This window comes from Triturus cristatus, chromosome 12, assembly GCF_964204655.1.
Source record: "Triturus cristatus chromosome 12, aTriCri1.1, whole genome shotgun sequence".
NCBI classification, from domain to species: domain Eukaryota; kingdom Metazoa; phylum Chordata; class Amphibia; order Caudata; family Salamandridae; genus Triturus; species Triturus cristatus.
Genome location: NC_140595.1, coordinates 27237796 through 27261100, shown reverse-complemented (window position 1 = coordinate 27261100; position 23305 = coordinate 27237796). Strand labels below are relative to the sequence as shown.

The window sequence follows — 23305 nt, the reverse complement described above, 5'->3', positions numbered from 1 at the left end:
TGGATGAAGGCGAGACAGCTGCGCTGATTTTACTCGATTTCAGCGCAGCCTTTGATACTGTGTCTCATGCTATTCTCTTAGAGAGGTTGGCAAATCTAGGTCTCCAAAGGACAACCCTAGCCTGGATGATTCTTAAGGGATTGCTCCTTGCAGGTTACCTCAGTCAGTAGCTCTTCCAAACGGCACTCCCTTACATCAGGGTTCCCCAAGGATCAGCCCTTAGCCCAGCATTATTTAACACCTATGTACAGCCATTGGCAGACTTAGTGGAAAGTTGTGGCCTCTGTAAGAAAGTGCCCTCTTTTTGCATGGTTGCCCCCACTTTTTGCTAAACTGCTGATGTACTTTGACTGAGTGTCCCCTGCATTAAAAACAAAACCCAATTGGCACTCTTTGGCCACAGGTCAGTCCCTTGTAAATTGTACCACAGGTAACAATGGCACTGTAGCTAGGGAAGGCCTCTAAGGGCTGCAGCACTTATTGTGCCACCCTTAGAGGCCCTGTACTTTCACACACACACAAACACACTGCCTTTGCAGGCTGCGTGACTTGGTGCAGAACAAAGTGAAGAGTCGACATGGCACACATCCCTGTGTGCCATGCCTATAATCCACTGCGCTGGCATAGGTCAGCCACCCCTCTAGCTGGGTGCACTAAACTAGTCGTGAGGGTTCAGGTGCATGAGCACTGTGCCCCTACAGTGTCTAAACCAATTCTTAGACATTGTAAGTGCAGTAATGCCATTAAGAGTATATGGTGCTGTGAGTTTGTCATTACGAACTCCACAGCCCCATAATGGCTTTACTGAAAACTGGGAAGTTTGGTATCCAACTTCTCAGCACATTAAACCCACACAGTGTGGGATTTACTGAAAAATGCACTCAGAGGGCATATTAGAGATGTCCCCAGAAAAACGACTTAACACTAGAGTCCAGGCTGAGTGACTGCTCGCCAGCTGCCACAAGCAGACATGCCAAGGTTCCTCCCCCAGTATGGGCAGGGTCCACGAAGGAGAAGCTTCAAAGGCTAGCCGCCTTTGTGAGCTACCCCAGCCCTTTGCTGCTTCCAGCAACTGGCTCCCACCGGTTCTGACTCCCACTTTGGGCGGGAGAATGAGCGGGGAAACCAAGTGAGGAAGGGAGGTGTACCCACTTTTGCCAACCCCACCCCTCAGGTGAGAAAGGTGTGGTGAAGCACAACTTTCAGTACCTGCCATCTTGCAGATGGGGGTACCCAACTAACCACAGAGAGGCATATGCCCCCCCCGCCGGGTGGCATAATAGGGGGGTGTACCCACCACTGATCCCAACCTTTACTAACCTGTAACGCCCCTAAATTTAGTATTTAGGGGCAACCATGAACCATGCCTCCTCAGACAAGAACCGACCAGAAGAAAAGAAGAAGGACTGAAGAAGCTGTGCTATAATTAAGAAGAGGAGGACGCCCACTGACTTGGCCCCAGCCCTACCGGCCTGTCCATACCTCGAACCTGCTCCAGCGAAATCCCAGTGTGTCCTGCAGCCAGCAGTCTCAAGATACCCAAGGACCTACTCTGCCTTCCACACCAAAGACTTTGTTGGTGAAAACTGGTGCTCACCGGAGACAGACTCAGACTCCAACCAAAACCTTGAGTCTGCACCAGTCTGCACCAGACGCCCACGGCCCGTGTTCGAGTGGCCCAACACCACGAGGAGGTCTCCCCGGGGATCCTGACTTGAGATCGGGTGATCTCTGACCTGCCTCGAATCTCCAAGCAAAGCCTGCAGCCTCTTTCTGGAGGAAACACCAGACCGCGACCGGAGCTGGTAAGAAAACCTAAAGACACCCCTGCACTCGACGCCCCAAGGCCTTGGGTGGCCGAACAGACTGTGTCCCAGGATCCCAACTTACCACTCCAACTGGTGGTCACCTCCAGAAGATCTCCGTCCCGAGCCTGCAGTCTTTGTTGCAACCGGAGAATCCCCATTGAAAACAGCAGGGCACCCGACGCCAAAACAGCACCCTGCACCCGCTGCGGGTGTACTTTGGGTGCTAACTCGGATCCCCCTTTACCCTGAGCAAAACACGAAGAGCTTTGCTCCCACAACCCTGTGGCCTGCTTGTGAGCTGCCACCAACCCGGAGGCCCCCTATCCCCCATTGGATAATATTGGGCCTCAGCACTCTGCACACGGCTGCCCTAGTGCCGCTGAGGGTGCTTTGAGAGAGCATCCTCGACCCTGGGGCAACCCTGGTTGTAACCTCAGGAAACCAACTCCCAAGACTGAGTACTTACCCCTAAACCGATAACAGTGTTTTCTCCCATAGGACTGCATTGACTTACCTTTTCTCTAGGAAATGTCCCAGAGTGATATCTAGGCATATCCCACTGAGTAGAAAACGTAATCCATAAAGGAAATAATCAAAAGTAATCCAACAGTAATTTCCATTGTATTGAAAAGATTTACAAACCTGTAACAAAGACATTTTCATTCAGCTTGCTTGTATTGTTCAACCTGCCTTGAACAGTACCATTTACATTTACCTGTACCAGGCTTGCTTGGTTCTAGAAAATAAATAGAACTAAAAAATATTTTTTTTATACAAACAAATTGGTCTGAGTTCAGTCTTTCAGTGTGTGACATCATTTGCTGCCTGAGTGTGTACAACAAATGTTTAACATTAACCTCTGATAAAGCCTTACTGCTTGCCCACACTACCACAAATAGAGAGTGAGGTGCTATCTACTTTTACCTCTGCCTACCTTTGGGGCACCACTGGACTCTAAGCACACTATACCTAATTTTGGTATAGTAAAAAAAGAGGAAGCTTCCTACAGCCTCACTTTATTTTCCTACATTGATGACTGTAAATCTTCTCGTCGTCATCTGGTCAAGACCACAACCCTGGCCCTCTTGGGCCAGGTTGCCATGTGGATGAACAACAACTCACTAAGACTTAATGGGGAAAAGACCAAGGTACTGGTGTTGGGCAAGAACTCTGCACCTTGGGGCCCACAGCACTGGCCAGAAATCTTGGACACTCCTCCTGACCCAGCACCCAAGGTCAGCTGGATGATACGCGGTCCATGAAGCCTAAGGTGGCCACTACCTATTTTGCCATCCTGAAATGGTTGCAGAAAATCATTTGGTTATTACAGCTCCCAGCTCAAAGGATGGTTATTCAGGCACTCCTTAGGTCGAGACTGGACTATGGCAACGTTATTGATCTGAGGGCAGATAAAGCATCCATCAGACGGCTGTAAGTGGTCCAGAACTCTGCTGCAAGGATATTATACAGACTCCCCAAAACCGCCCAGCCTCATCTTTCCTCCCAGAGCTTCATTTGCTTGCGGTGAAGTAAATTAATTTCAAAGCCTTGTGCTATGTGACCCGAGCCAGATCAGGGGCAGGCCCATGCTACCTTCACAACCTGGTGAGATCACATCAGCCGGCCCGTCCCCTTCGCTCCAGCGAATTGTCCATGTGCGTTGTCCCCAGAATTAAACAAACATGCATAGAAACCCTTAAGAAGCTGTACCTCACTGTACACCTTTCGCAGACAGCGGAATACTTGGTTGTTCTGAGTCAATGGGGCCTGAATAGACCCGACCATCAGCTTTAGCCCCGGGAAAACCTGTGTGGGTAGCGCTATACAAGGCTCACTAATAATAAGAGATCTTGCATCCCGAATCACCCTCCAAAGTAAATACAAAAGGAAAAATGAGCGCAAAGAGAAGTTTAGACTCCCAGTTTGTGGGTATGATCCACCCCAGGTTGTAAAAAGTGACTGAGGTTGGAACCCAAGTAGGCACAGGTGGTACAGGGGCCAGGATGATCCTTGGAACACCAGCTTTTAACCTGACTTTCATTTGGAGCATAAGGCCTTGCAGTGGGTAAAATCTCAGTGAGTTCTCCATCACAGGTTTGCTACTTTCCACCTATGAAAATGTGTATTATTACGTGGCATGGGTAACTACCCAACTCGAGGAATAATCCTAACCTTTATCAGGATGAACCACGGGTGCTAAAGAGGGTTCCATAGGGCTGCAGCGACCCACACACAAATTCTACATAGACTGCAACTGCAGGCTGCATAACATGGTGCAAACCATGAGTGAACACTCTGGTGTGCCATGCAAAAATCACTGCATCTAATAAATGCAAGTCATTCCTACAGCAGGCCTTTGAGCCATAAAGCAGGGTGCCTTATATTTTATGTGATGACATATCTGCATTAACAGATATGCCCCTGTGATGTCTACTTCTATTACTTGACATTACAAATGAGCAGGGAAACAATCCTAAGGTATGTACTGGGCACTAGTCAAAACGATGTTTCCCAGCTACATAATGGCTTCACTGAAACTTGTGGCGTTTGGTATCAAACACCTCAAATTAACGGATTTATTAGTACATGCACGCAGAAGGTACTTTGGAGGTACCCCATGAAACCTATCAGCCCTCTAGTGTGCTGGCTGAATGCTGCAGTCCAGACTGCCACCAAAGATTACTTTTTGACCCCCAGGGGTGAGAGTCGATTCTCTCAGGTGGTCAGGAACAATGCCTGCTCTGGAGGAAGGTAGTTTACACATCCTACAAAAATGCTGGAAAATTAGCATTCCAAGGCAGGAAGCTTCAAAGAGCCCACCGCCTTTGGTATACGAGTCTGGCTTCCCTCAGCAGTGAGAGGCTTGTCCACCCTCAGGCTAGATCCACCGCTAAGGTGAGCTACCTGATGTGGATACGAAATTATAAGTCTGCAATGTTGGTGATGGCAGAATTAGGAACTCTGGAATAGGGTTATGCCCACTTTCCACGGGAAGCGGTCACATAAGGGGGATGGTGACCCCAGAGGAAAGAAGCCCATTGGCTACTACCCTACACTCCCTTAAATCTAAATTTAGGGAAGCCCCTCGCAACACAAAATCATATTCCTGCTGACCTAAGAAAAAGAAGGACACCGAAGAGACGCGAGAAGCAAGGACTGTGGAGAAGCAACTGTTCATTACAGTTCATCAAAGCTTTATTTGGTTTAGATCCAACCACAGACGCAACTGACTTGGCACCAATCCTGTCGGCCTGTGTGCTGTTCCCGACAAACTTGTTACTTTTTACCTGCCCGAGGTTCTTTGAGACTAAATTTGCATATTCTGTCCCACTTCTGTCAACTAATAATTAGTATACGAAAGGGGTGTCAAATGCTTCCCATGAGCAAATAGGCTGGCCTGAATGGACTGGGATGACTTCCTAAAATCTCCCAGAAATATGGCGGATGGGGGCTGTGAGCATCATTTGTGACACAGCAGTATCAAATTCAGCATGAAATAATAATTAATCATGACAACAGTAGTGGGCAAACATCCTATGGGCTACTAGAAAACCTTGAAACACACTAAAGGTAATGGGAAGAATGCTTGCACTTTGTCTAACCACTGAGGTGGCATGTGAGCAACAGAACAACAGGTTGGGCTCATGCTCCTGTACTCTCACTCACTTTGTTCTGCACCAAAACACACAGCCTGCAATGACAGTGTGTGCGTGTGTGTGTGTGTGTGTGTGTGTGTGTGTGTGTGTAAAGGTGCAGGGCCTCTTAGGGTGGCACAATAAGTGCTGCAGCCCTTAGAGGCCTTGCCTGGCCACAATGCCCTTGTTACCTATGGTACTATTTACAAGGGACTGACCTGTGGGCAAAGCGTGCCAGTTGGGGTTTGTCTTGATGCAGTTTTAGGAAAAGAACATAGGCCCTGGGTACCTGTTTAGCATGAACCCAGGGGCACACTCAGTCAAAGTACATCAGCAGTTTAGCAAAAAAGTGGAGGCAACCATGCAAAAAGTGGGCACTTTCTTACACATAGTGAGCAAAAAAACGATGGATTAAACCCATATCTGTGACTGGGGGCGAGTGGTTGAAAAGTGTCAGCACCCCATCCAGCATCTTGTTGAGTTTGCTATATTAGAACAACTTGTCACTCAAATGTAACAGTCGGCTCTATTTGAATGTCCCCATAAGAATACTTGCCTTTCGCATCATCGTCCGAGTACTTCTTTGACGACACACTGGCAGCCTTTGGAGACCTGGCTCTTTTTCGACGATGAGGGGATTTTGCTGGAGATGCACTACGCTTTCTTCGTTTGGCTTTCTTGCGGGATGACTTCTTTGATGACTTACTCTCCTTTTCTTCTTGAACTTCAGGGGATAACTCCTGATGCACTCGTTTACTGCGTTTATGTTTGGAAGTTTTAACCAGAGAACTTCGAGGTTTAAACTCTGGAAGAACAGGGCCAAGGCCCTCAGAATCTGAATCATCAGAATACTCATTCTTGTTAATCTTGGAAGAGTATGTTTCAGAAGCAACCGGCTTAAAATCCTTGCGGCCCTCAAAGGCTGAATCTGAATGTTGAGAGGTTGATGGCTTTTGAACTGGAGGTGAACCATGTTGAGTCTTTAAATCTTCAACTATGCAGTCTTTGCGTTCCTGATCTTGAGAAAGAGGCTTCAGGCCTTGGGCTGGATAAGCTTGAGAATCTTTCTCTTGGGATACAGTTGTCGCAGGCTTTCGGCTAAGAAAGACAGAGGTTTCGGTCTTCTCGTTTTTGGAGAGAGGATTTTGGTGTTTCAGAGGCTCAATCAGAGGGGCTTGAGGCTTTTGGGTTTGAAGGACTGGAGTTTCAGGCATCTCTTTTTGTGGTACTAAAGGTTGTGTCTTCTTATCTTGGGGAAGAGGAATTGGAGACCTCTGAATTTTGAACTGGGGAGCATGAAGCTTTCGATCGTGAGCGAGAGACAGTTCAGATTTCCAAGCTCGCTTTGGAGGAGGATCAGACTCTCTATTTTCCCCAAAAATGGTTTCAGAGTTCTGGGTTTGGGACTGTGAAATTAGAGACTTCGGTTCTATGGGAAAAAGTGGCTGAGATTTATCATACTTTGCAGGAAGAATTGGAGTCTTCTGATTTTGAGCAAGTGGTGTTTGAGGCTTCCAATCTTGAGGAAGAGAGAGACGTGACATTTGCCTTTTAAGGGCAGGAGTCTGAGTTTTTAGATTTTGAGGGGGAGTGGGTTGACGCTTTAAATTCTGATGTGGAGGCATTTGGGGTTTCGTATTTTGTGACTGCAGGGTGTGAGACTTCCGATCTTGAGCAAGAAGTGATGGGTGCTTCTGAATATTGGGAAAAGGAGTTTGACTCTTAAGAGTTTGAGGACGAGGAGCTTGAAGATTCAAGTCTTGGGATCCAGGGGTGTGAGGCTCTTCTTCTATGGAGACAGAGGTTTGGTGTTTCGGATTTTGAGTTTCAGAGGGTTGAGGCTTCCCATCTTGAAGCACACAGGGCAGGTGAGCTTGGTCTTGGGATAGATTATGTTTTAGCTTTTGGTCTTGAGCTAGAGCAGTTTTAAACTTAGGAGTATCAGGGGGCGGAGTAGGCATGAGTTTCCTCACAGAAATGTGAAGGTTCCAATCTTGAGGGAGTAGGTTTGAAGCCTTTGGGTTCTGTGATAGAGATGTAGGCGGCTTTTGGTTCGGTAGCAGAGGTGGGGGAGTCTTCTGATCTTTATGTAAAGTCTTTGGGGCAGGTGGCTTCGGATCTTGGTCAAGTGAACGTTCTGGTGTCTGCTCTTGGGGTAGATGAAGTGGGGACTTCTGGTCGTGCGGTAGAGGGAGCTCGGGCTTCTGTTCCAGGGGTGCAGCATGTTGTGGCGTCTGGTCTAGCACAAGAGACAGTTGAGGATTCTTGTCATCGGGTTGAGGGATTTGGGGCTTCGGATCTTGGGCTAGAGACAATTGAGGCTTTTCATCTTGCAGGAGAGGGAGTTGTGGCATCTGGTCTTTGGGTTGAGGGATTTGGGGTTTCAGATCTTGGACAAGAGACAATTGAGGCTTTTGATCTTGCAGGAGAGGGAGTTGCAGCTTCTGGTCTTGGGGTTGAGGTATATGGGGTTTTGGATCTTGGACTACCGACAACTGATGCTTTTGATCTTCAAGACCTGAAGCCGCAACTTCTACTCCTGGAAGAGAAGAGGGTTGGTCTGCCTGGTCCAGTAATGGAGCCTTCTGATCTTGTGGGAGATGGGGAGGATTCCGTTCTTGGAGAACAGAGAGTGGTGGTTTCTGATCTGGAAGTCGAGTGGGTCGATACTGAAGATCTTGAGATTGCCAATGATGAGACACAGGGAGATCATGCTTCTGATGTTGCAGGAAGCTGTGTTGAGGATTCAGGCCTTGCTGTAGAGTTGGCCTAGGGTTTGGATCTTGAAAGATAGGGGGTTGTGGTGTCTGACCTGGAAAATAAAGTGACTGCGACTTTAGATCTTGGGGGCTCTGAATTGGAGATGGGGGGGGCAAAGGTATACTTTCAAGAGGTGGAAGGAATGGAGGTGACGGACCATGGAGAAAAGAACCCTTAGGTCTCTGATCTTGGGGTGAAGGCATCCGATCTAGAAATAGGTGGGGTGTAGATGTCTGAACTGGAGGTGGAGGGAACCGAGACTTCCAATCTTGGGGTATAGGAAGCTGAAGTTTCTGACCTTGGGGAGGGGCTTGGGGAATCGGAAGCGGAGGAACCTGGCTTCGGGGTAACGAGAGTTGAGGGATCTGCACTTGGTGTCCAGGAGGTAGAAAGGCTGGAACGCGGGGTGGAGGAACTTGAGGATTATAATATCGTGGAAGAGGCAGTTTATGCATCTGATCTTGGGGTTGAAACATCCAATTGTGGGGTGGTTGGGGTTGAGAATTAGGATATCGAGGATAAGGTGTTTGGGCTTGAGGTACAGGGGGTTCAGTCCTCACACTCTGGGAGAGGCAAATTTGAGGATTTTGATTTACAGGAAATAAGAATTGAGGCCTCTGCTCTTGGGGAGGAGGGGGTTTAGACTTCTGATCTTCAGGGTGCTGTACCTGAAATTGGGGTTGAGGCTTCTGATGAGGTGGGAGAGTGGCCCCTGGCTCCTGCTCTCTGAACGGAGTGGGATGAGTAATCCGATCGTGGAATGGAGGAAACCTTTGATCTTGAAAATTAGTGGTCTGTTCTTGAGGCTGAGGTCTCCAACCTTGCGACAGAGATATCTCAGGCCTTTGATCCGTGTGTAAAAGGGACTGAGTCTTCTCATCTTGGGAAAGAGGCTTCTCATCGTTAGAGAGAGAGGTCCAAGACCTCTGATCTTGAGGCGCTAAATTCTCAGCTTGTGGGGGTGCAGGCTCATCTTTAGGCAGGAGTTGTAACTGAAATGTTCCCGCTTGACCTTTGGGCAGGTTGTCTTCAGACTTAACTAGGGATAATCTGTTTCCTGGTTCCTTATTTTGGGACAGAGGCGTTTCAGACTTCTGTTCTTGGGTTAAAGGAGTTTGAGACTCTTTACCATTGGATAATGTGGTTTCAGGGGCCTGGTCTTGGGATAAAAGGTTGTCTGACTTCTGATTATTAGTGTCTGGTGGTTCAGACATCTTATCGGGAGACTCAAGACCCTGTTCTTTTGAAGGAGTCTTCGGTCTTTGGATTAGAGAGTTTTCAGACTCCCTATCTCGGGGCAGAAGTGATTGATGCATTTCATTCTGTATAAGAGGGAGGTCGGACAACTCATCTTTGGTTTTAGAAGTTTGGGTCACAGGAGGGAGAGACCTGAGATCTTGGAGTGGAGGCTTCCAATCTTGAAACGTAGAGGCTTGAGGCCTCTGATCTGATGGAGAATGGGATTTCAGTGCACCATCCTGTGGTAGAGAAGATTGATGCTCGAGTTTTTTGTATTTCGTATTTGGGTGTGAATGGTCTTCTACATCAGATTGACCACTGTCAGAAAAATAAGACACAAGAGATCCTGAAACAGAAGATATGCGCTTCTGACGTTTAACATCTTCATAATAAGGATCATAGATTTCTGGAACAATTGCCTTGAATTCTGGTGGATTTGGTTCTTCGTATTTCAGGCTTTTGGATTCGGAGTCTTGAGGACCAGCTTCTGCCTGGTTGCAAGCTGCATGGGGATCATAAGTTAAACCACTTGCGTGGCGGAATTCTGTCAGCTTCATATAGTAGAATTTATATGCTGGACTTTGTTTTTCCTTCAAAAACCTGAAAAGCAAACAAGAAAAAAGTCTTGAACTAGGGTAAAATGTTGCAGAGACACCATCTACTGATCACACTGAGGAGGACTGTAGGGGTATGTCTTGGATCGAGGAGAAAGCAGGATATGCAACAGCTACACCTTCTAAAAGCAAATGTTAACTAGATTAGACAGAGATTTTGATTCCTATGGTGACAATTCTGTTACATAGATGGACTTGTGCTGGCCTTTCTCCTTAAGTAACACCCTAGCTCCTTCCAGCTCTGTTAAAAGCCTACGTTTTTGGCTTAATCAAAATATGTCATCTGACACCAAAATAAAGAAAGTTTTACAGAGAAAACACAGCTTATTCAAAACATGGCAGTCAAACTGGCACCTGGATTGTGAAAATTTAACTAGTTTACCAGCCCTCAGCGTTCCCTCCCATGACTCCAAATAAGAGAAATCATTCAATTTAAAGTGTTATGCCTGATACATCGGGCGCTTTACAACACTGGCTCAAAGAAGACTTACTGCTTCGCGATACTACATTGTGGCCAGATCATGGGACCTGGTTGTCTGTTAGCATTTCACATTCCCAAAATGCTGTCAAGAATGCTTTAATCCAGCCCGCCTTGGAAACTTGATAATGCCAGTGTGTCCTTCTTCCCAGACTTCACCTTTAAAGTGCAGCAGAAACGACGGTCCTTTCTTAAGGTGAAGTGTGCCCTCCGCAACGAAGGTCTCCAGTACGCCAAGCTCTTCCCGGCAAAGCTGAGAGTTATCGCTGATGGGAAAACTTATTTTTTTCAAACTTCAGAAGAGACTTGGGACTGGCTTGAGAGATGGCGCACTTCCTGCGTCGTCACTGTGCGTCCCCGGTGCGGGGGCATGGCCTGGATGGATCGCAGGATTGTCTGGGAGGCACGGGGACTGGCTGATTCTTGCTATTCAGCCACTGAGTCTATGTCTGATCTTGGATGGAGGAATAGTGTTGGTCCCTCCCGAGTAGGAGGAGTATCGAGTTGCATTTTTGGGGGTGGCTGCTTTGATTTGTGGGGCTCTCTCTTATCTCTGAGACTTTGAGCCTATGGAGCCGAGTCCATGAGTCAAAATTGCAGTTCCTCAGGTATTGGTAGCAAGTGTCATGGTTGCTCATTTTGTCGTTTAAAGGGGTGGGTGGGCGGCCGATCGGGTGGCTTGGCAGCGTGACATGCCCTCCTTAGTTAAGATGTGTGGGGATTACAGGCACTCTGCAAATTGGGGGGTGGGCAGCTTTGAGTCCACGCTGCAGGGAGGCGGGGGGGGAGGACCTGGGTTAAGGTTGGGAATTTTTGTGATTTTTTGTTGTTTTTTTTGTCTGAATTTATTTCTTGGGGCAGTTCTTCATACAATTTTATTCACAATACCAGGTGGGTACGGGGTATGTGGTATATGTAAACTTCACTGTTAATTTGTGAGGGTTTTGCTCTACTGTGTTGCACATGCCGGATTAGATTGTTTATTCAGGCTCTGCCAGTCATGGAGGGAGGGGGGCCCCAATGTCATAGATTTTAATGAGTCAAGACTGTAGTTCTAACCCAGCTATGGCCCGCCTCAAAATCCTTTACTAGAACGTGAACGGGTTGGGAAATCATATTAAGAGGGGCATAGTGTTGCAATATTTAAAACAACAGTCCCCAGACTTGATTTTGCTTCAGGAGACACATTTCCAAGGCACCTCTTATTGAGCACTTAATAGATGGAGCTATAAACTGATTGCTCATGCAGGCTATACTCGTGGGTCCAGAGGGGTGGGCATATTGGTGCGGACCTCCCTCCCCCTTCAGGTTTCTAAAATCACCTCTGACCCTTTGGGTAGATTTGTCTCAGTTACAGGGCAATGGGAGGGGAGGCCTTGCATTCCTCCACTCTCACTGACCCTGGCTCTCATTTGCTCGGTTTGCCAGATGGCAACATTTTGATGGGAGGTGACTGCAACGCAGCCCTCAGCGGGGAACTTGATCGCTTGCCGCCTAAGCGGGGGGATCCATATGGCAAGCATTTGTAGGAATTTTTAGATGCCGTGGCTTGATTGATGTATGGCGTGTATGTAATCTAGCTTCCAAACAATAAACCTTTCACACCGGGGTACATGGGAGTATGTCCCGCATTATTTGTTTTGAAGGCAACGCAGCTTCTTAAATTCGGGGAGATAACTTTCCTTCCGAGGGGCATTTCAAATCATTCACCGATCGTTACTTATTACGGTGGCACTGCTGATCAAACCCCCCCCCCCCCCACACACACACGGCCAGGAAATGGTGCTCCTTCAGTGGTATCTCTGTGTTCCAGAGATACGCACCAACCTGCTAGAGACCACCCAGAATTATTTTACAGAAAATGAGGGAACGGTTGAATCGGACATAACACTGTGGGAAGCGTATAAGACAGTGATTCGTGGGTGTGTGGTGGCGGCTGTGACAGGTCATAAGAAGGAGAAGAGAGGGAAGTGACGCAGCTGGAAGAGGAGATGGTCATCTCCGTGTCCTTGGAAGCCTCGGAAGCCTCCCACACTTTGGCTGTAAAGCAGAAGGAATACCGGGATATCGCAGAAGATGCCACAAGGATTTATTACCGAGCCACTCAGCATCGCGTTTACGACATCGGAGATTAAGCTAGTAAATTGTTGGCTTGGCTGGATAGGAGGGAGTTGGCCAGGAGATGGGTGGCAGAGAGTTTAGATTCACGGGAAACGCGCCACTGCAGAGGCCTTCGCTAGTCATTTCAAGGAGGTATACACCCCTCGGCCACGTCCACCCGGGATGCGGCGGCGGAGCTGCTCTCTACGCTCCCTGTGCCGCAACTAGATCCACAGGAGACGTTGGATCTGGACGCCGATCTGACTTCGGACTAAGTTTCCAAGGTCATTGGGGCACTGCAGTCAGGGAAAGCCATGGGTCCAAGTGGCCTCCCGATTGAACTTAACAAACTTACTGCGTCCGTCATCGCGCCCTTTCTGGTGCGCATGTATGTTGAGGGGGTATCCCTCGGAATTTTGCCAACGACGCAACGGTTGGCCAACATCGTAGTCATTCATAAACTGGGAAAACCCCCGGACCGTTGCTCCTCATACAGATCTATTTCTCTCCTGGACCCCGAGGTTAAGATCTTGGCCAAACTCTTGGCCCTTCGCCTCTCGCCCTGTCTGCACAGGTGGATTCATCCGGATCAGTCCGGCTTCATGCCGGCCAGAAATACCGCGCTTAATCTGCGCCGCTTGTTTGGGGGAGTTGGGCCGCTCCTCTACGGTTCAGGAGGACTCGGTGATAGTGTTCCTGGACGCTAAGATGGCCTTGGATATGATCGAGTGGCCCTTCATGTTTGCTGTGCTGGAGAGGTACGGGTTTGGTGCCCAATTTATATCTTGGGTGCGCCTGCTTTACATCCGCCCTTTGGCCCGGGTCACGGTAAATGGTGGCCGTTCTGCCGCCTTTGAGCTGGGTAAGGGCACGAGACAGGGTTGTCCCTTGTCACCACTTCTCTTCGCCCTGGCCTTGGAACCCCTGGATCAGAAGGGACCCTTTGATTCGCGGTCTGAACTGGACTCCAGATTGGTCGGATAGAATTTCCCTCTATGCCGACGATATACTTCTGCATCTGGCCTGACCCCGGTCTTCAATTAATTGCGTGCTACACATTTTCGCTCTCTTCCAACAATACTACAGTTACACGATCAACTGGGACAAATCTCTGGTTTATGTATTGAGCGGGCCGACACCGACTCTTCCGGTGGACTGCGAGGCCCAAATAATCACCAAGGGGTTTAGGTATTTGGGGATATATATTACCAAGGATGAAGGGGTGTTCCACTGTCAGAATTTGATCCCTTAGCTCCAACGGTTTCGCGCATACGTGCAGCATTGGAAAGCTTTACCTCTCACACTCCTTGGTAGAGCGGCTCTCTATAAAACGATGGCACTTTCATTCTTCTTTAACGTATTGCAGAATACGTCTTTTCTGATCTCTTCCCATTACTTTTGTTCTATTGACTCCGACGTTCGCTCATTGTTATGGAACAACGGGACACCCAGAATAGCCCTTGTCAAGCTTACTAAAAGCTGGTATGACGGGGGCATAGCATTGACTGCCATTCAACACTATTACTGGGCCTCGCAGCTGGTGGTTCTCAACAGCTGGAGGCATCGACCCATTACGGACCCTGCGTACACAATGGACAGGTACAATATGTCCTCGGGTAATTTTCTTAGGGCGATGTATGGGGGTAAAAAGTATGCACCGAAGTACACCCCGACTACAGTAGCTTTATGGGGCTAGATTGGTAGGATTACTAAGACTACCCCGCTGTTTGAATCTCTTCAATCGGGTATGCTCTCGAGGTTCCAAGGGTTTGATAAGTGGGACTTAATAGGTCTCTCGACGGTGGGGGACCTACGGCAGAAGGAGGAATTATTCCGTTTGGGGAGCTGCAACGACAACACCACTTACAGGAAGGGGAAACGTTCCGGTATCTTCAGGTGCGGAGTGTACTACAGAAGGGGTTACCTAGTGGCTCAGACTTGCCAGTTTCCTCACCGTTAGAAGATCGGTTACTGGATGATTATCTTCGAGACCGGGCAATCTCCCTGACATACCGAAAGATTCTCAATAATATGACTATGGGCAAGATACGGGCAAAATGGAATGACGAGGTTGGGGAGCCCGACGACGTGGAGGGTAGCCTTGGCCTCGCCACGGCAGGTGGCGATTCGCTCGTGTTTTAAGTTGGGAGGCTACTGATCTAAACGGGTATGAGCGTCTCTGGGTCACACTGGGCTGTATGGTTGCCAAGAGCAACATCGCTAGAACCTGGAAGAGGGAAGGGGGGGGGGGGCCTGCTCTTAAGCATGCAGAATGGGCATCTGACATGGACTGGTGCATGCAGGCGGAGAGGGCGGTGTATGAAAGTAGAGGTTGCCCGGGTAAACGGAATAAGGTGTGGGGCCCTTGGAACAAAAGTAGAGGCTTTATTTGTACCCCATTTGCAGAACCGCATGATGTTGTTGATGATGTGACACCATAGGCTGACTGTCCGGGGGCTGATGACAGAGTGTTTTTTTCCTTTGACCCAATGTACTATTTGGTTTCATTTAGGTTTCTGTAGTCCTTTGGTATTATATTTGGTCTTGTAATTGCACCATTATTGTGTTTATTTGTTTTATGGTCAATAAAAAGAATTTAAAAATTACAAAAAAATAATGATAATGGTAGATCCTTTAGGGTTCTGGATCATGGTTTTTGGAATAACATGCCCCAGAAACTGTGCAGGACTGACTCACGTTAGGTAATCAATCATGACTCATTTGTTAATTTCTTTCTTTTCCTTTCTTCTTTTGTTCTTGGTTGTCTTAGTGCAACGATGGCAGCTGGAATAAGTCAGTCTTAATAAATTAACATAACAGCGCACTTGACAACTGTCCACAAATGTACATGGTGTTAGCAGCATGATGCTGCTGCATTGTCCTGTCCATTGAATGGGCAAAGCCTACTTTAGATTATTCCGGGGACAGGAAGTCAACCACAGGGTCTTTAGGTTACAGAAGAATAGCAGAAATTATGATGTTACAGATTCTGCAATTTTAAAACAACTCCTGCTTCGTTCCAATGTCTTGTTTGGTGGGGCCCAGTATGGAGAGCATCATCTCTGGCATGCTGTGGAAAAATAAGGTATGGTCTATTTTTGTGCTAAGATGCAGAATTAACCCATAGCAGAGTAGCCCGCCTGTCACTCGGGTGTCTGCTTTTGGCCACAGTTGTGGCCAGTTGTTGAAGGAAAATATCTTTCAAGGGCTGTGCTCATTAAATGCTTTCAACATATTGCCAACATTTTCAGTTTAAGTTACTTCATAGTGGCACTGGGAATGATGTGCATTGTCAAGTATGTTTAATCACGGTCTGGAATTTTTACGTCCATACAATGTTGGACTTCCCGTCCAGAAGTAGCAAGAGTAGAAGTGTTGTTCCTGGCACTTAAATGAGGTGTAGAGTGTGCTAGCCAACCAAGCGAACTTCAAGCTGCAGTACAAGCAATCCCTGAGCAGTTGCCTTCAGAGTGACCTCAAAATGGTATAAAACAAAAAATCATGTGTGTGGGGAACCTGTGTGTGGCATACAAACAGAAAGCATATGTCCTGAAGCGAGACAGAGCAAGGAATTCAAACAATAGATATGGGTTGCTTCCAGGACTCTCGCCGCCCGAAAAGAAAACTTTCCTTCCGAGACCACCCTCCCCACAACCCTCTTTTCAATATGGTCAGTCTCACATACATGGGACTAAAAGAGTTTCAATCTGATGTGCAGTATACCCTCCAAACTGAAAGTTTGCCAAAGACCTCCACGAATTTCATTTTCTAAAAAAAAAAATTTAACCTAGTGACCACATACATGAAGCAACAGGTGGATGCAAAACAAAAATGGAGCAACATAAAACGTCTTTAATGTCTCATAATACCTAAAGCAACAAACAGATCACCTTCATTACATACCAAAATTCAGGGTTATTGGAAAGAATTTCCATGTTAAACCCAGACAGTTCTGACCCCATCTCAACAAGAAACCGGGCCAGATTTTCTGCTGTTTCTTTAGTACTGGCATCAACTGTGAAAAAACAAAAACAAAAAGAGTTATAACCTAACCACCCCAAATTAGAGACAAATACTCATGCAGTCTATTTGTGGGTCATGCACTGGCATTCCTTAAAATGTTATAATTACTTTCATTTAGCATTTAAAAGGCAAAAAATTCTGTCAGGTCCATAAACAAAAGGGGACACAAATGTAACTGATGCACTACAGACACTGTTCAAATTAGTCTTCATTTTCATAAAGATTATAGTGATTTGTCAGAATTTGTTATGCATAAAAAGGTGTTCATTAACCAGCTCTTATCCTATGCAAGAAATGTGTTAAAAAGAATATTTTATCGTGCTTGTAACACTTTGGGGAACGTGTACGACCATTTATAGCGATCACAAACGGACAATTGGGATGTTTGCTACTGCTAAAACTGCTTGTGCAATGTACCAACCCTATTTTGCAAGGTGAGCTTTTAAGAGGTTGCTCTCTCTGCGTTAAGGGATGCAGGGGGATAAAGTGGGAGGTGAGCTTGTAAAGAGGTTGCTCTCTCTGCATTAAGGGAAGCAGGGGAGTAAAGTATTACATGAGGTTGCTTTCTCTGGATTAATGGATGTATTTCAGAGTGGGCACAATAAGTCCCCATCTCAACAATAAAAACTCAGGAATGACCCTGCCACTCTGTGGTCAGGGAGGTAACAAAAAAAAAGGACTTAAATGACATTTTATAGAGCAAAAAAAGCAATGTAGAGCAAAAGAGTTCTAGTTCAATGTTTGGCAGGGAGGGTTTAGAACAGGAAGGATGGATTTGTGGTTGTTTATACATCCACACTGGGTACCAATAATTGGCAATACAAGAAGAAATGCTTTTCATGGCAGATCAAAAATGTTTGGGGAGTGGAAAGAGTCTTTCTCCTTCAACATTTAAACAGCCTTGTTCTTCCTTTAAAGTCATCAAAAGATAAATAGGCTTGTCAAGAATTCTGGTGCCCTTATCTGATCCCTTAGATGTTACATTAATAAAATGGAACAAAACTGCCCGAAAAGGAAATGGTGCACATAGATCTTTTAAAAAGTTTGAATTCACTGTTGCCCAATGTAGAGAGCTGGGCTCTTGTTGCAAGACCTCCCCCCCCCCCCTCCCCAACCCCAACCCACTCACTTTTTGCCTGGTGTAGGAAGCTGGCTCTGTATATACAATACCAAAATGAGGTATAGTGTGCACAGAGTCCAGTGGAACCCCAAAGCTATGGAAAGGTAAAGGTAGATAACACCTTACTATCCATTTGTGGCAGTGTAGGTGAACAGAAAGGCTTTATCAGAGGGTAGCTATCAGCATTTGTTGCACACACTCAGTCAGCAAATGATGCCACACGCTCAAAGACTAAACTCTGGCCAATTTGTTTTGTATAAAAATTTTAAGTTATCTTATTTCTAGAGCCAAGCCAGGCACATGTAAGTGAAATAAATGCTTTGCAAAATCTTATGCAATGTTTTTACAAGTGAATGCAGGTTCAAATGTAATTGATTGAAATAAAGGTAAGTTGAAATGTTGACATTACTTTTCAGATTACTTTTAAGTCACTTTTTCTACTCCGTATGATATGCCTAGATGTCACACTGGGACATTTCCTAGAGCAAAGGTAAGTAAAATCAGTTTTGTACAGTTGTAGTTTTTCAGGTTTTCATACAACGCCACACTTTTTTTCCAAGGAAAAACAGTCAATGTATTCTTATGGAGAGAAATGAAGTTAATAGGTTAACAGGTAAGTCCGTGGTCTTTAAGGTTGCGTTTCTGGGGTTAGAACAAGGGTTCCCCCAGGGTCAAGGATGCACTCTCAAAGCACCCTCAGCGGCACTGGGGCAGCGGGGTGCAGAATGCTGAGGCCCAATGTTATCCAATGGAGGATAGGGGGCCTCCGGTTGGTGGCTGCTGGGACACCGTCGGTTGGGCCACCCAAAGCCATGGGACTTCTAGTCCGTGGGAGGTCTTTAGGCGTCGGGTTTTCTTACCAGCTCCGGTCGGGGGCATCCTCCAGAAAGAGGTTGAAGGATTAGCTGGGAGTCGAGGCAGGTCAGAGATCGCCAGATCTCATGTCAGGATCTCCGGGAAGTACTCCTCGTGGTGTTGGGTCACTCGAACGCGGGCCGTGTGTATCGGGTGCAGACTCGCGGATTTGGCCGGAGCCACAGTCTCTTGGTGAGGAAATCCGGTGCTCACGGGAGACAGTCTTTTCTGTGGAAGGCAGGGCAGGTCCTCAGGGTTCTTGAGGTTGCTGGCAGCAGGACACACCGGGATTTCGCTTCTGCAAGTTCGAGGTGGGGACAGGCCGGTAGGGCTGGGGCCAGGTCAGTGGGCGTCCTGTTATTAGCTTCAGCACAGCTCTTCGGTCCTTCTTCTTTTCTTCTTGGTCAGTTCTTATCTGAGGAGGCAAGGTTCAGATGTGCCACTAAATACTAGATTTAGGGGTGTTACAGGTCTGAGAAAGTGGCATCTTTCTTGCATGGTATGCCCCCACTTTTTGCTGAATGTACTTTGGCTGAGTGTGCCCTGGACTCCTGACAATCAGGTGCCCAGGGCCTATGTTCCTTCCCTAAAACCCAAATTGGCAAGCCCTGGCCACATGTCAGCCCCTGGTAAATGGTACCCTAGGTACCCAGGGCCTTGTGACCAGGAAGGGCCTCTAAGGGCTGCAGCACTTATTGTGCCATCCTTAGAGGCCCTGTACCCTAACACAAACACACTGCCCTTGCAGGCTGAGTGTCTGGGTACAAGACAAAACAGAGAGTCGACATGGCACACATCCCAGTGTGCCATGCCCACAACCTACACTGCCCTGGCATACATCAGCCACCCCTCTAGCTGGGTGCCCTATGCCAGTGGTGTGGGCACAGTAGCATGAGCCCTGTGCCCCGACAGTACCCAGGTCCATTCCTAGGCACTGTAAGTGCAGTGCTGCCATTTAAGAGTATATGGTGCTGGGAGCTCGTCAAACACGAACTCCACAGCACCAGAATGGCAACACTGAAGACAGGCGTTTGGTATCAAACTTCTCAGCACATTAAACCCACACTGATGCCAGTGTGGGATTTAATGTACAAAGCACTACAGAGGGCATCTTAGAAATGCCCCCTGAAACCTAACCTACAATCCACGTCTTGTCTGAAAGGCTGCCTAGGCTGCCACACAGCAGACATGTTGCTGGACCCCAGGGTGGAGAACCCCCGCTCTCCTGGGCCTGCAACAATGCACATCCTGGGCGAGGTGCTAGGTCTCCTCCCCCAGGATGGGCAGGGGGAAGCTTCAAAGGCATGCCGCCTTTGTGAGCTTCTCCAGGCCACTTGCTGTACTCAGCAACTGGCCCCCACCGGTTCTGACTCCCACTCTGGCAGGAAGACTGTCCGGAAACCCCAAATAAGGACAGGGGATGTGCCAGCCTCTGCCATCCCCACCCCCCAGGTGGGGGAGGCGAGGTGAAGCACATCTCCGGGCCCTCGCCATCTTGAAGATGGGGAGCCCTATTCAATCAGGAGTAGGCCACTGCCACCCTCCCACAGTAGAGTGGCAGGATAGGGGGGTGTACCCACCGTAGGACAGGGACCCAGTGGTCCCTGCCCTTTACCTACCTGTAACGCCCCTAAATTTAGTAGTTAGGGGCACCCTGAACCTTCCTTCCTCAGATTCCAGATCATAAAACAGCAAAGAAGATCAAGAAGATAGAAGACCTGCCGTGCAGCTGCTAAGAAGAGGAAGACACCAACTGCTTTGGCCCCAGCCCTACCGGTCTGTCGACCCTCGAACTTGCCCCTGCTAAAACTCGGCATCTCCTGTGGCCAGCAACCTCACAAACCCCTGAGGACCTGGCTACATTGCGACTCTGAGCACCTGGGATTCCCAAGAGGAGTGGCTCTGCTCAAAGCAAGTATCTAATTCCTGGCATCAGCCCGGAACCGCAAACCCTGCACACACTGAACCCGCCAAGCCTGGCCTGTGCAGGAGTGGACAAAGACCTCGAGGACGTTCCCCCCGGCGACTGTGACCCCGAATCCGGCACCCAAAGACCCACCTTGACGCTCCTGACGACGCCTGCAGCCTCAGAACCAGGGACCCCCCAACCACGATTAACAGAGGGTAAGATTGCCCGACACCAAAAGGCACCCTTGCACCAGGCACCCTGCGGCCCCCTGTGCCGGACTCCTGGGTACCTACCTATCCTCCAACTACCCAACTTAACTCTCGAAGTGGTGGTGGCACCTGAAGAACCTTCGTCCCCGAGCTTGGAGCCCTTGTTCGTCCTTGAGCTATTCCATAGCAATCCATTGAGCGCCCAAAGGCTCAAAAGCACCCTGCATCCAGCCGCCCGAGTGGCCCTGTGTGAGAAAGTGGCTCTGTATATACTGTTCCCTAATAGGTACAGGGTGTACAGAGTCCACAGTCCCCCAGAGGCTGATAGAGGTCAAAGTTAGGTATGACCTTACTCTCAAAAGTGGTAGCTTGGTCGAGCAGTAAGGCAGTACCAGAGGACAGTGTAAAGCATTTATTGTACACACTCAGTCAGCAAATGGTTTCACACACTCAATAACTGAACTCTAGGCCAATGGTTTATATATATAAATTATATGCTTGTTTTATTTTTAGAACCACAAAGGGGGTAAAAATATACTTTCTCAGAATGAGAGGTTGAATATAAATACTTGTGTCTTAAGCAATAAATTTGTGTAAACAGTCACAGTTGGTTGCAATAAACAATCCTATTTCCTAAACATAACAATGCATTGAGCTCAATGGTAAATTCAGGTTATTTGTAATAAATTACTTTTCAGATTACTTTTGGAATTCCAGGTCTGGCTCCTAGAACCAGCCTTGGGTCAGTATTCAGAATCAAGTGATGAAAGTCGACTTAATAACTGTAATGATTTTTAAATAATATTTAGCTATTTCAAAAGTTAGAACTTAGAAAATATTTCAAAGAAAACATTCAATGGATCTCTATGGCAAGAAATTCAAATTGCAGGTAGAGAACTTTATCGTTACTTTGGTAATCCAGGACTGGGGTCCTTATCAAAAACAGGTAAGTAATTTCGTTTGCAGAAATGGTATGATTTTAAAAGAATATTTCAAATTTGCAAAAATAGACACTTAGAAGAAATTTCACAGAAAAGCAGACAATGGTTTCCTATGGGAGAAAAATGAGTTAGAGGTAAGTATAGTTGTGAACACTTTTCAGGGTCAGGGCTGGGCACCAAGATCCAGCACTGGGAGCTCACCTAGGAGCAGGTGAGTAAATTCGTTTTTGTCACTTGGCTGATTTTTGGTGAATTTTTGCAGTTTTGAAAAGTTCACACTTAGAAGATTTTTGAAGAAAAAGCCAGTCAATGTTACCCTATGAGGAAAATGAAGTTAGCGGTTTAAGGGTAAGTACTCGACTGGCAGAGTTGAAATTCCGGGCATGGACTCAGGGGTCCCCCAGTGTCAGGTAGGTACAGTGGGTTCACCCTCAGCGGTTTCAGGACGGCCGGGTGCAGAGAGAGTTAGGCCCAATGTTATCCTATGAGGGATAGGGGGGCCTTGGTTGGTGGCTGCTGTCTGGCAAGCCACGCTGCTGTGGGAGCTGGGCTCCTGGTCACTTACTCAGGGCAAGTGGGGAAGTAGGTTAGTGTAGAGAGGGCACTGCCAGGGCCACTCGGGCGGCTGGGTGCAGGGTGCTTTTGAGCCTTCGGGCGCTCAATGGAAATCAATGGGAATGTTCCGGTTTGGAAAAAGGCTGCAGGCTCGGGGACGAGGATGTTTCAGGTGCCACCACCACTTCGAGAGGTAAGTTGGGTAGTTGTAGGTTAGGTGGGTACCCCGGGATTGGGCACAGGGGGCCGCAGGGCGCCGGGTGCAGGGGTGCCTTTTGACGTCGGGAATCTTACCCTCTGGTTGATCGCGGTTGGGGTGGCACTTGGTTCTGAGGCTGCAGGCTTCTTCCGGGATGTCGAGGGGGATCCTTGGGTGCCGGACTCGGGGTCACAGTCGCCGTGGGGTCGTCCTCAGGGTCTTTGTCCACTCCGGCACTGGCCAGGCTTGGCTGGTGCAGAGTGTGTTGGGTCCGCGGTTCCGGGCTGCTGCCAGGGGTTAAAAATAGGTTTCTTGAGTAGAGCCTCTACTCATGGGAGTCCCAGGGGCTTAGAGCCAAAAGGTAGCCAGGTCCTCCGGGGTTGGTGAGGTTGCTGGCCACGAGAGATGCCGCGCTGGTGCAGGTTCGAGAGTCGACAGGCCGGTAGGGCTGGGGCCTAAGCAGTTGGTGTCTTCTTCTCTTTTTAGCAGCTGCAGGGCAGGTCTTTGTTCTTCTTGCTCTTCTTGTAATTTTCTATCTGGAATCTCAGGAAGGAAGGTTCAGGGTGCCCCTAAATACTAGATTTAAGGGCGTTACAGGTAGGCGAAGGCCAGGGACCAATGGGTCCTTGTCCTGGGGTGGGTACACCCCCTATCCTGCCTCTCTCCTGTGGGAGGGGGGCAGTAGCCTAGTCCTGATAGGGTAGGGCCTCCCATCTTCAAGATGGCGAGAGCCCGGAGATGTGCTTCACCACGCCTCCCCCACCTGAGGGGTGGGGTGGGGTGGGCAGGCTGGCACATCCCCTGTCCTTGTATGGGGTTTCCGGCCAAGCTTCCCGCCAGAGTGGGGGGTTGCAGAGGCC

The 23305-nt window shown here is 48.0% G+C and overlaps 1 protein-coding gene across 1 annotated transcript in view; it reads right to left on the bottom strand.

The window, feature by feature from the left end:
* The window catches only part of LOC146772277 (uncharacterized), a 136355-nt gene that overhangs the window by 56500 nt on the left and 56550 nt on the right, over positions 1–23305 (bottom strand). Inside the window, exons 6-7 of the mRNA XM_085639887.1 lie at positions 16538–16649; positions 6000–10042 (exon numbers count right to left, since the gene is read on the bottom strand). Coding sequence (XP_085496013.1) covers positions 6000–10042; positions 16538–16649 — 4155 coding nt within the window. The remainder of the gene's footprint in view (positions 1–5999; positions 10043–16537; positions 16650–23305) is intronic.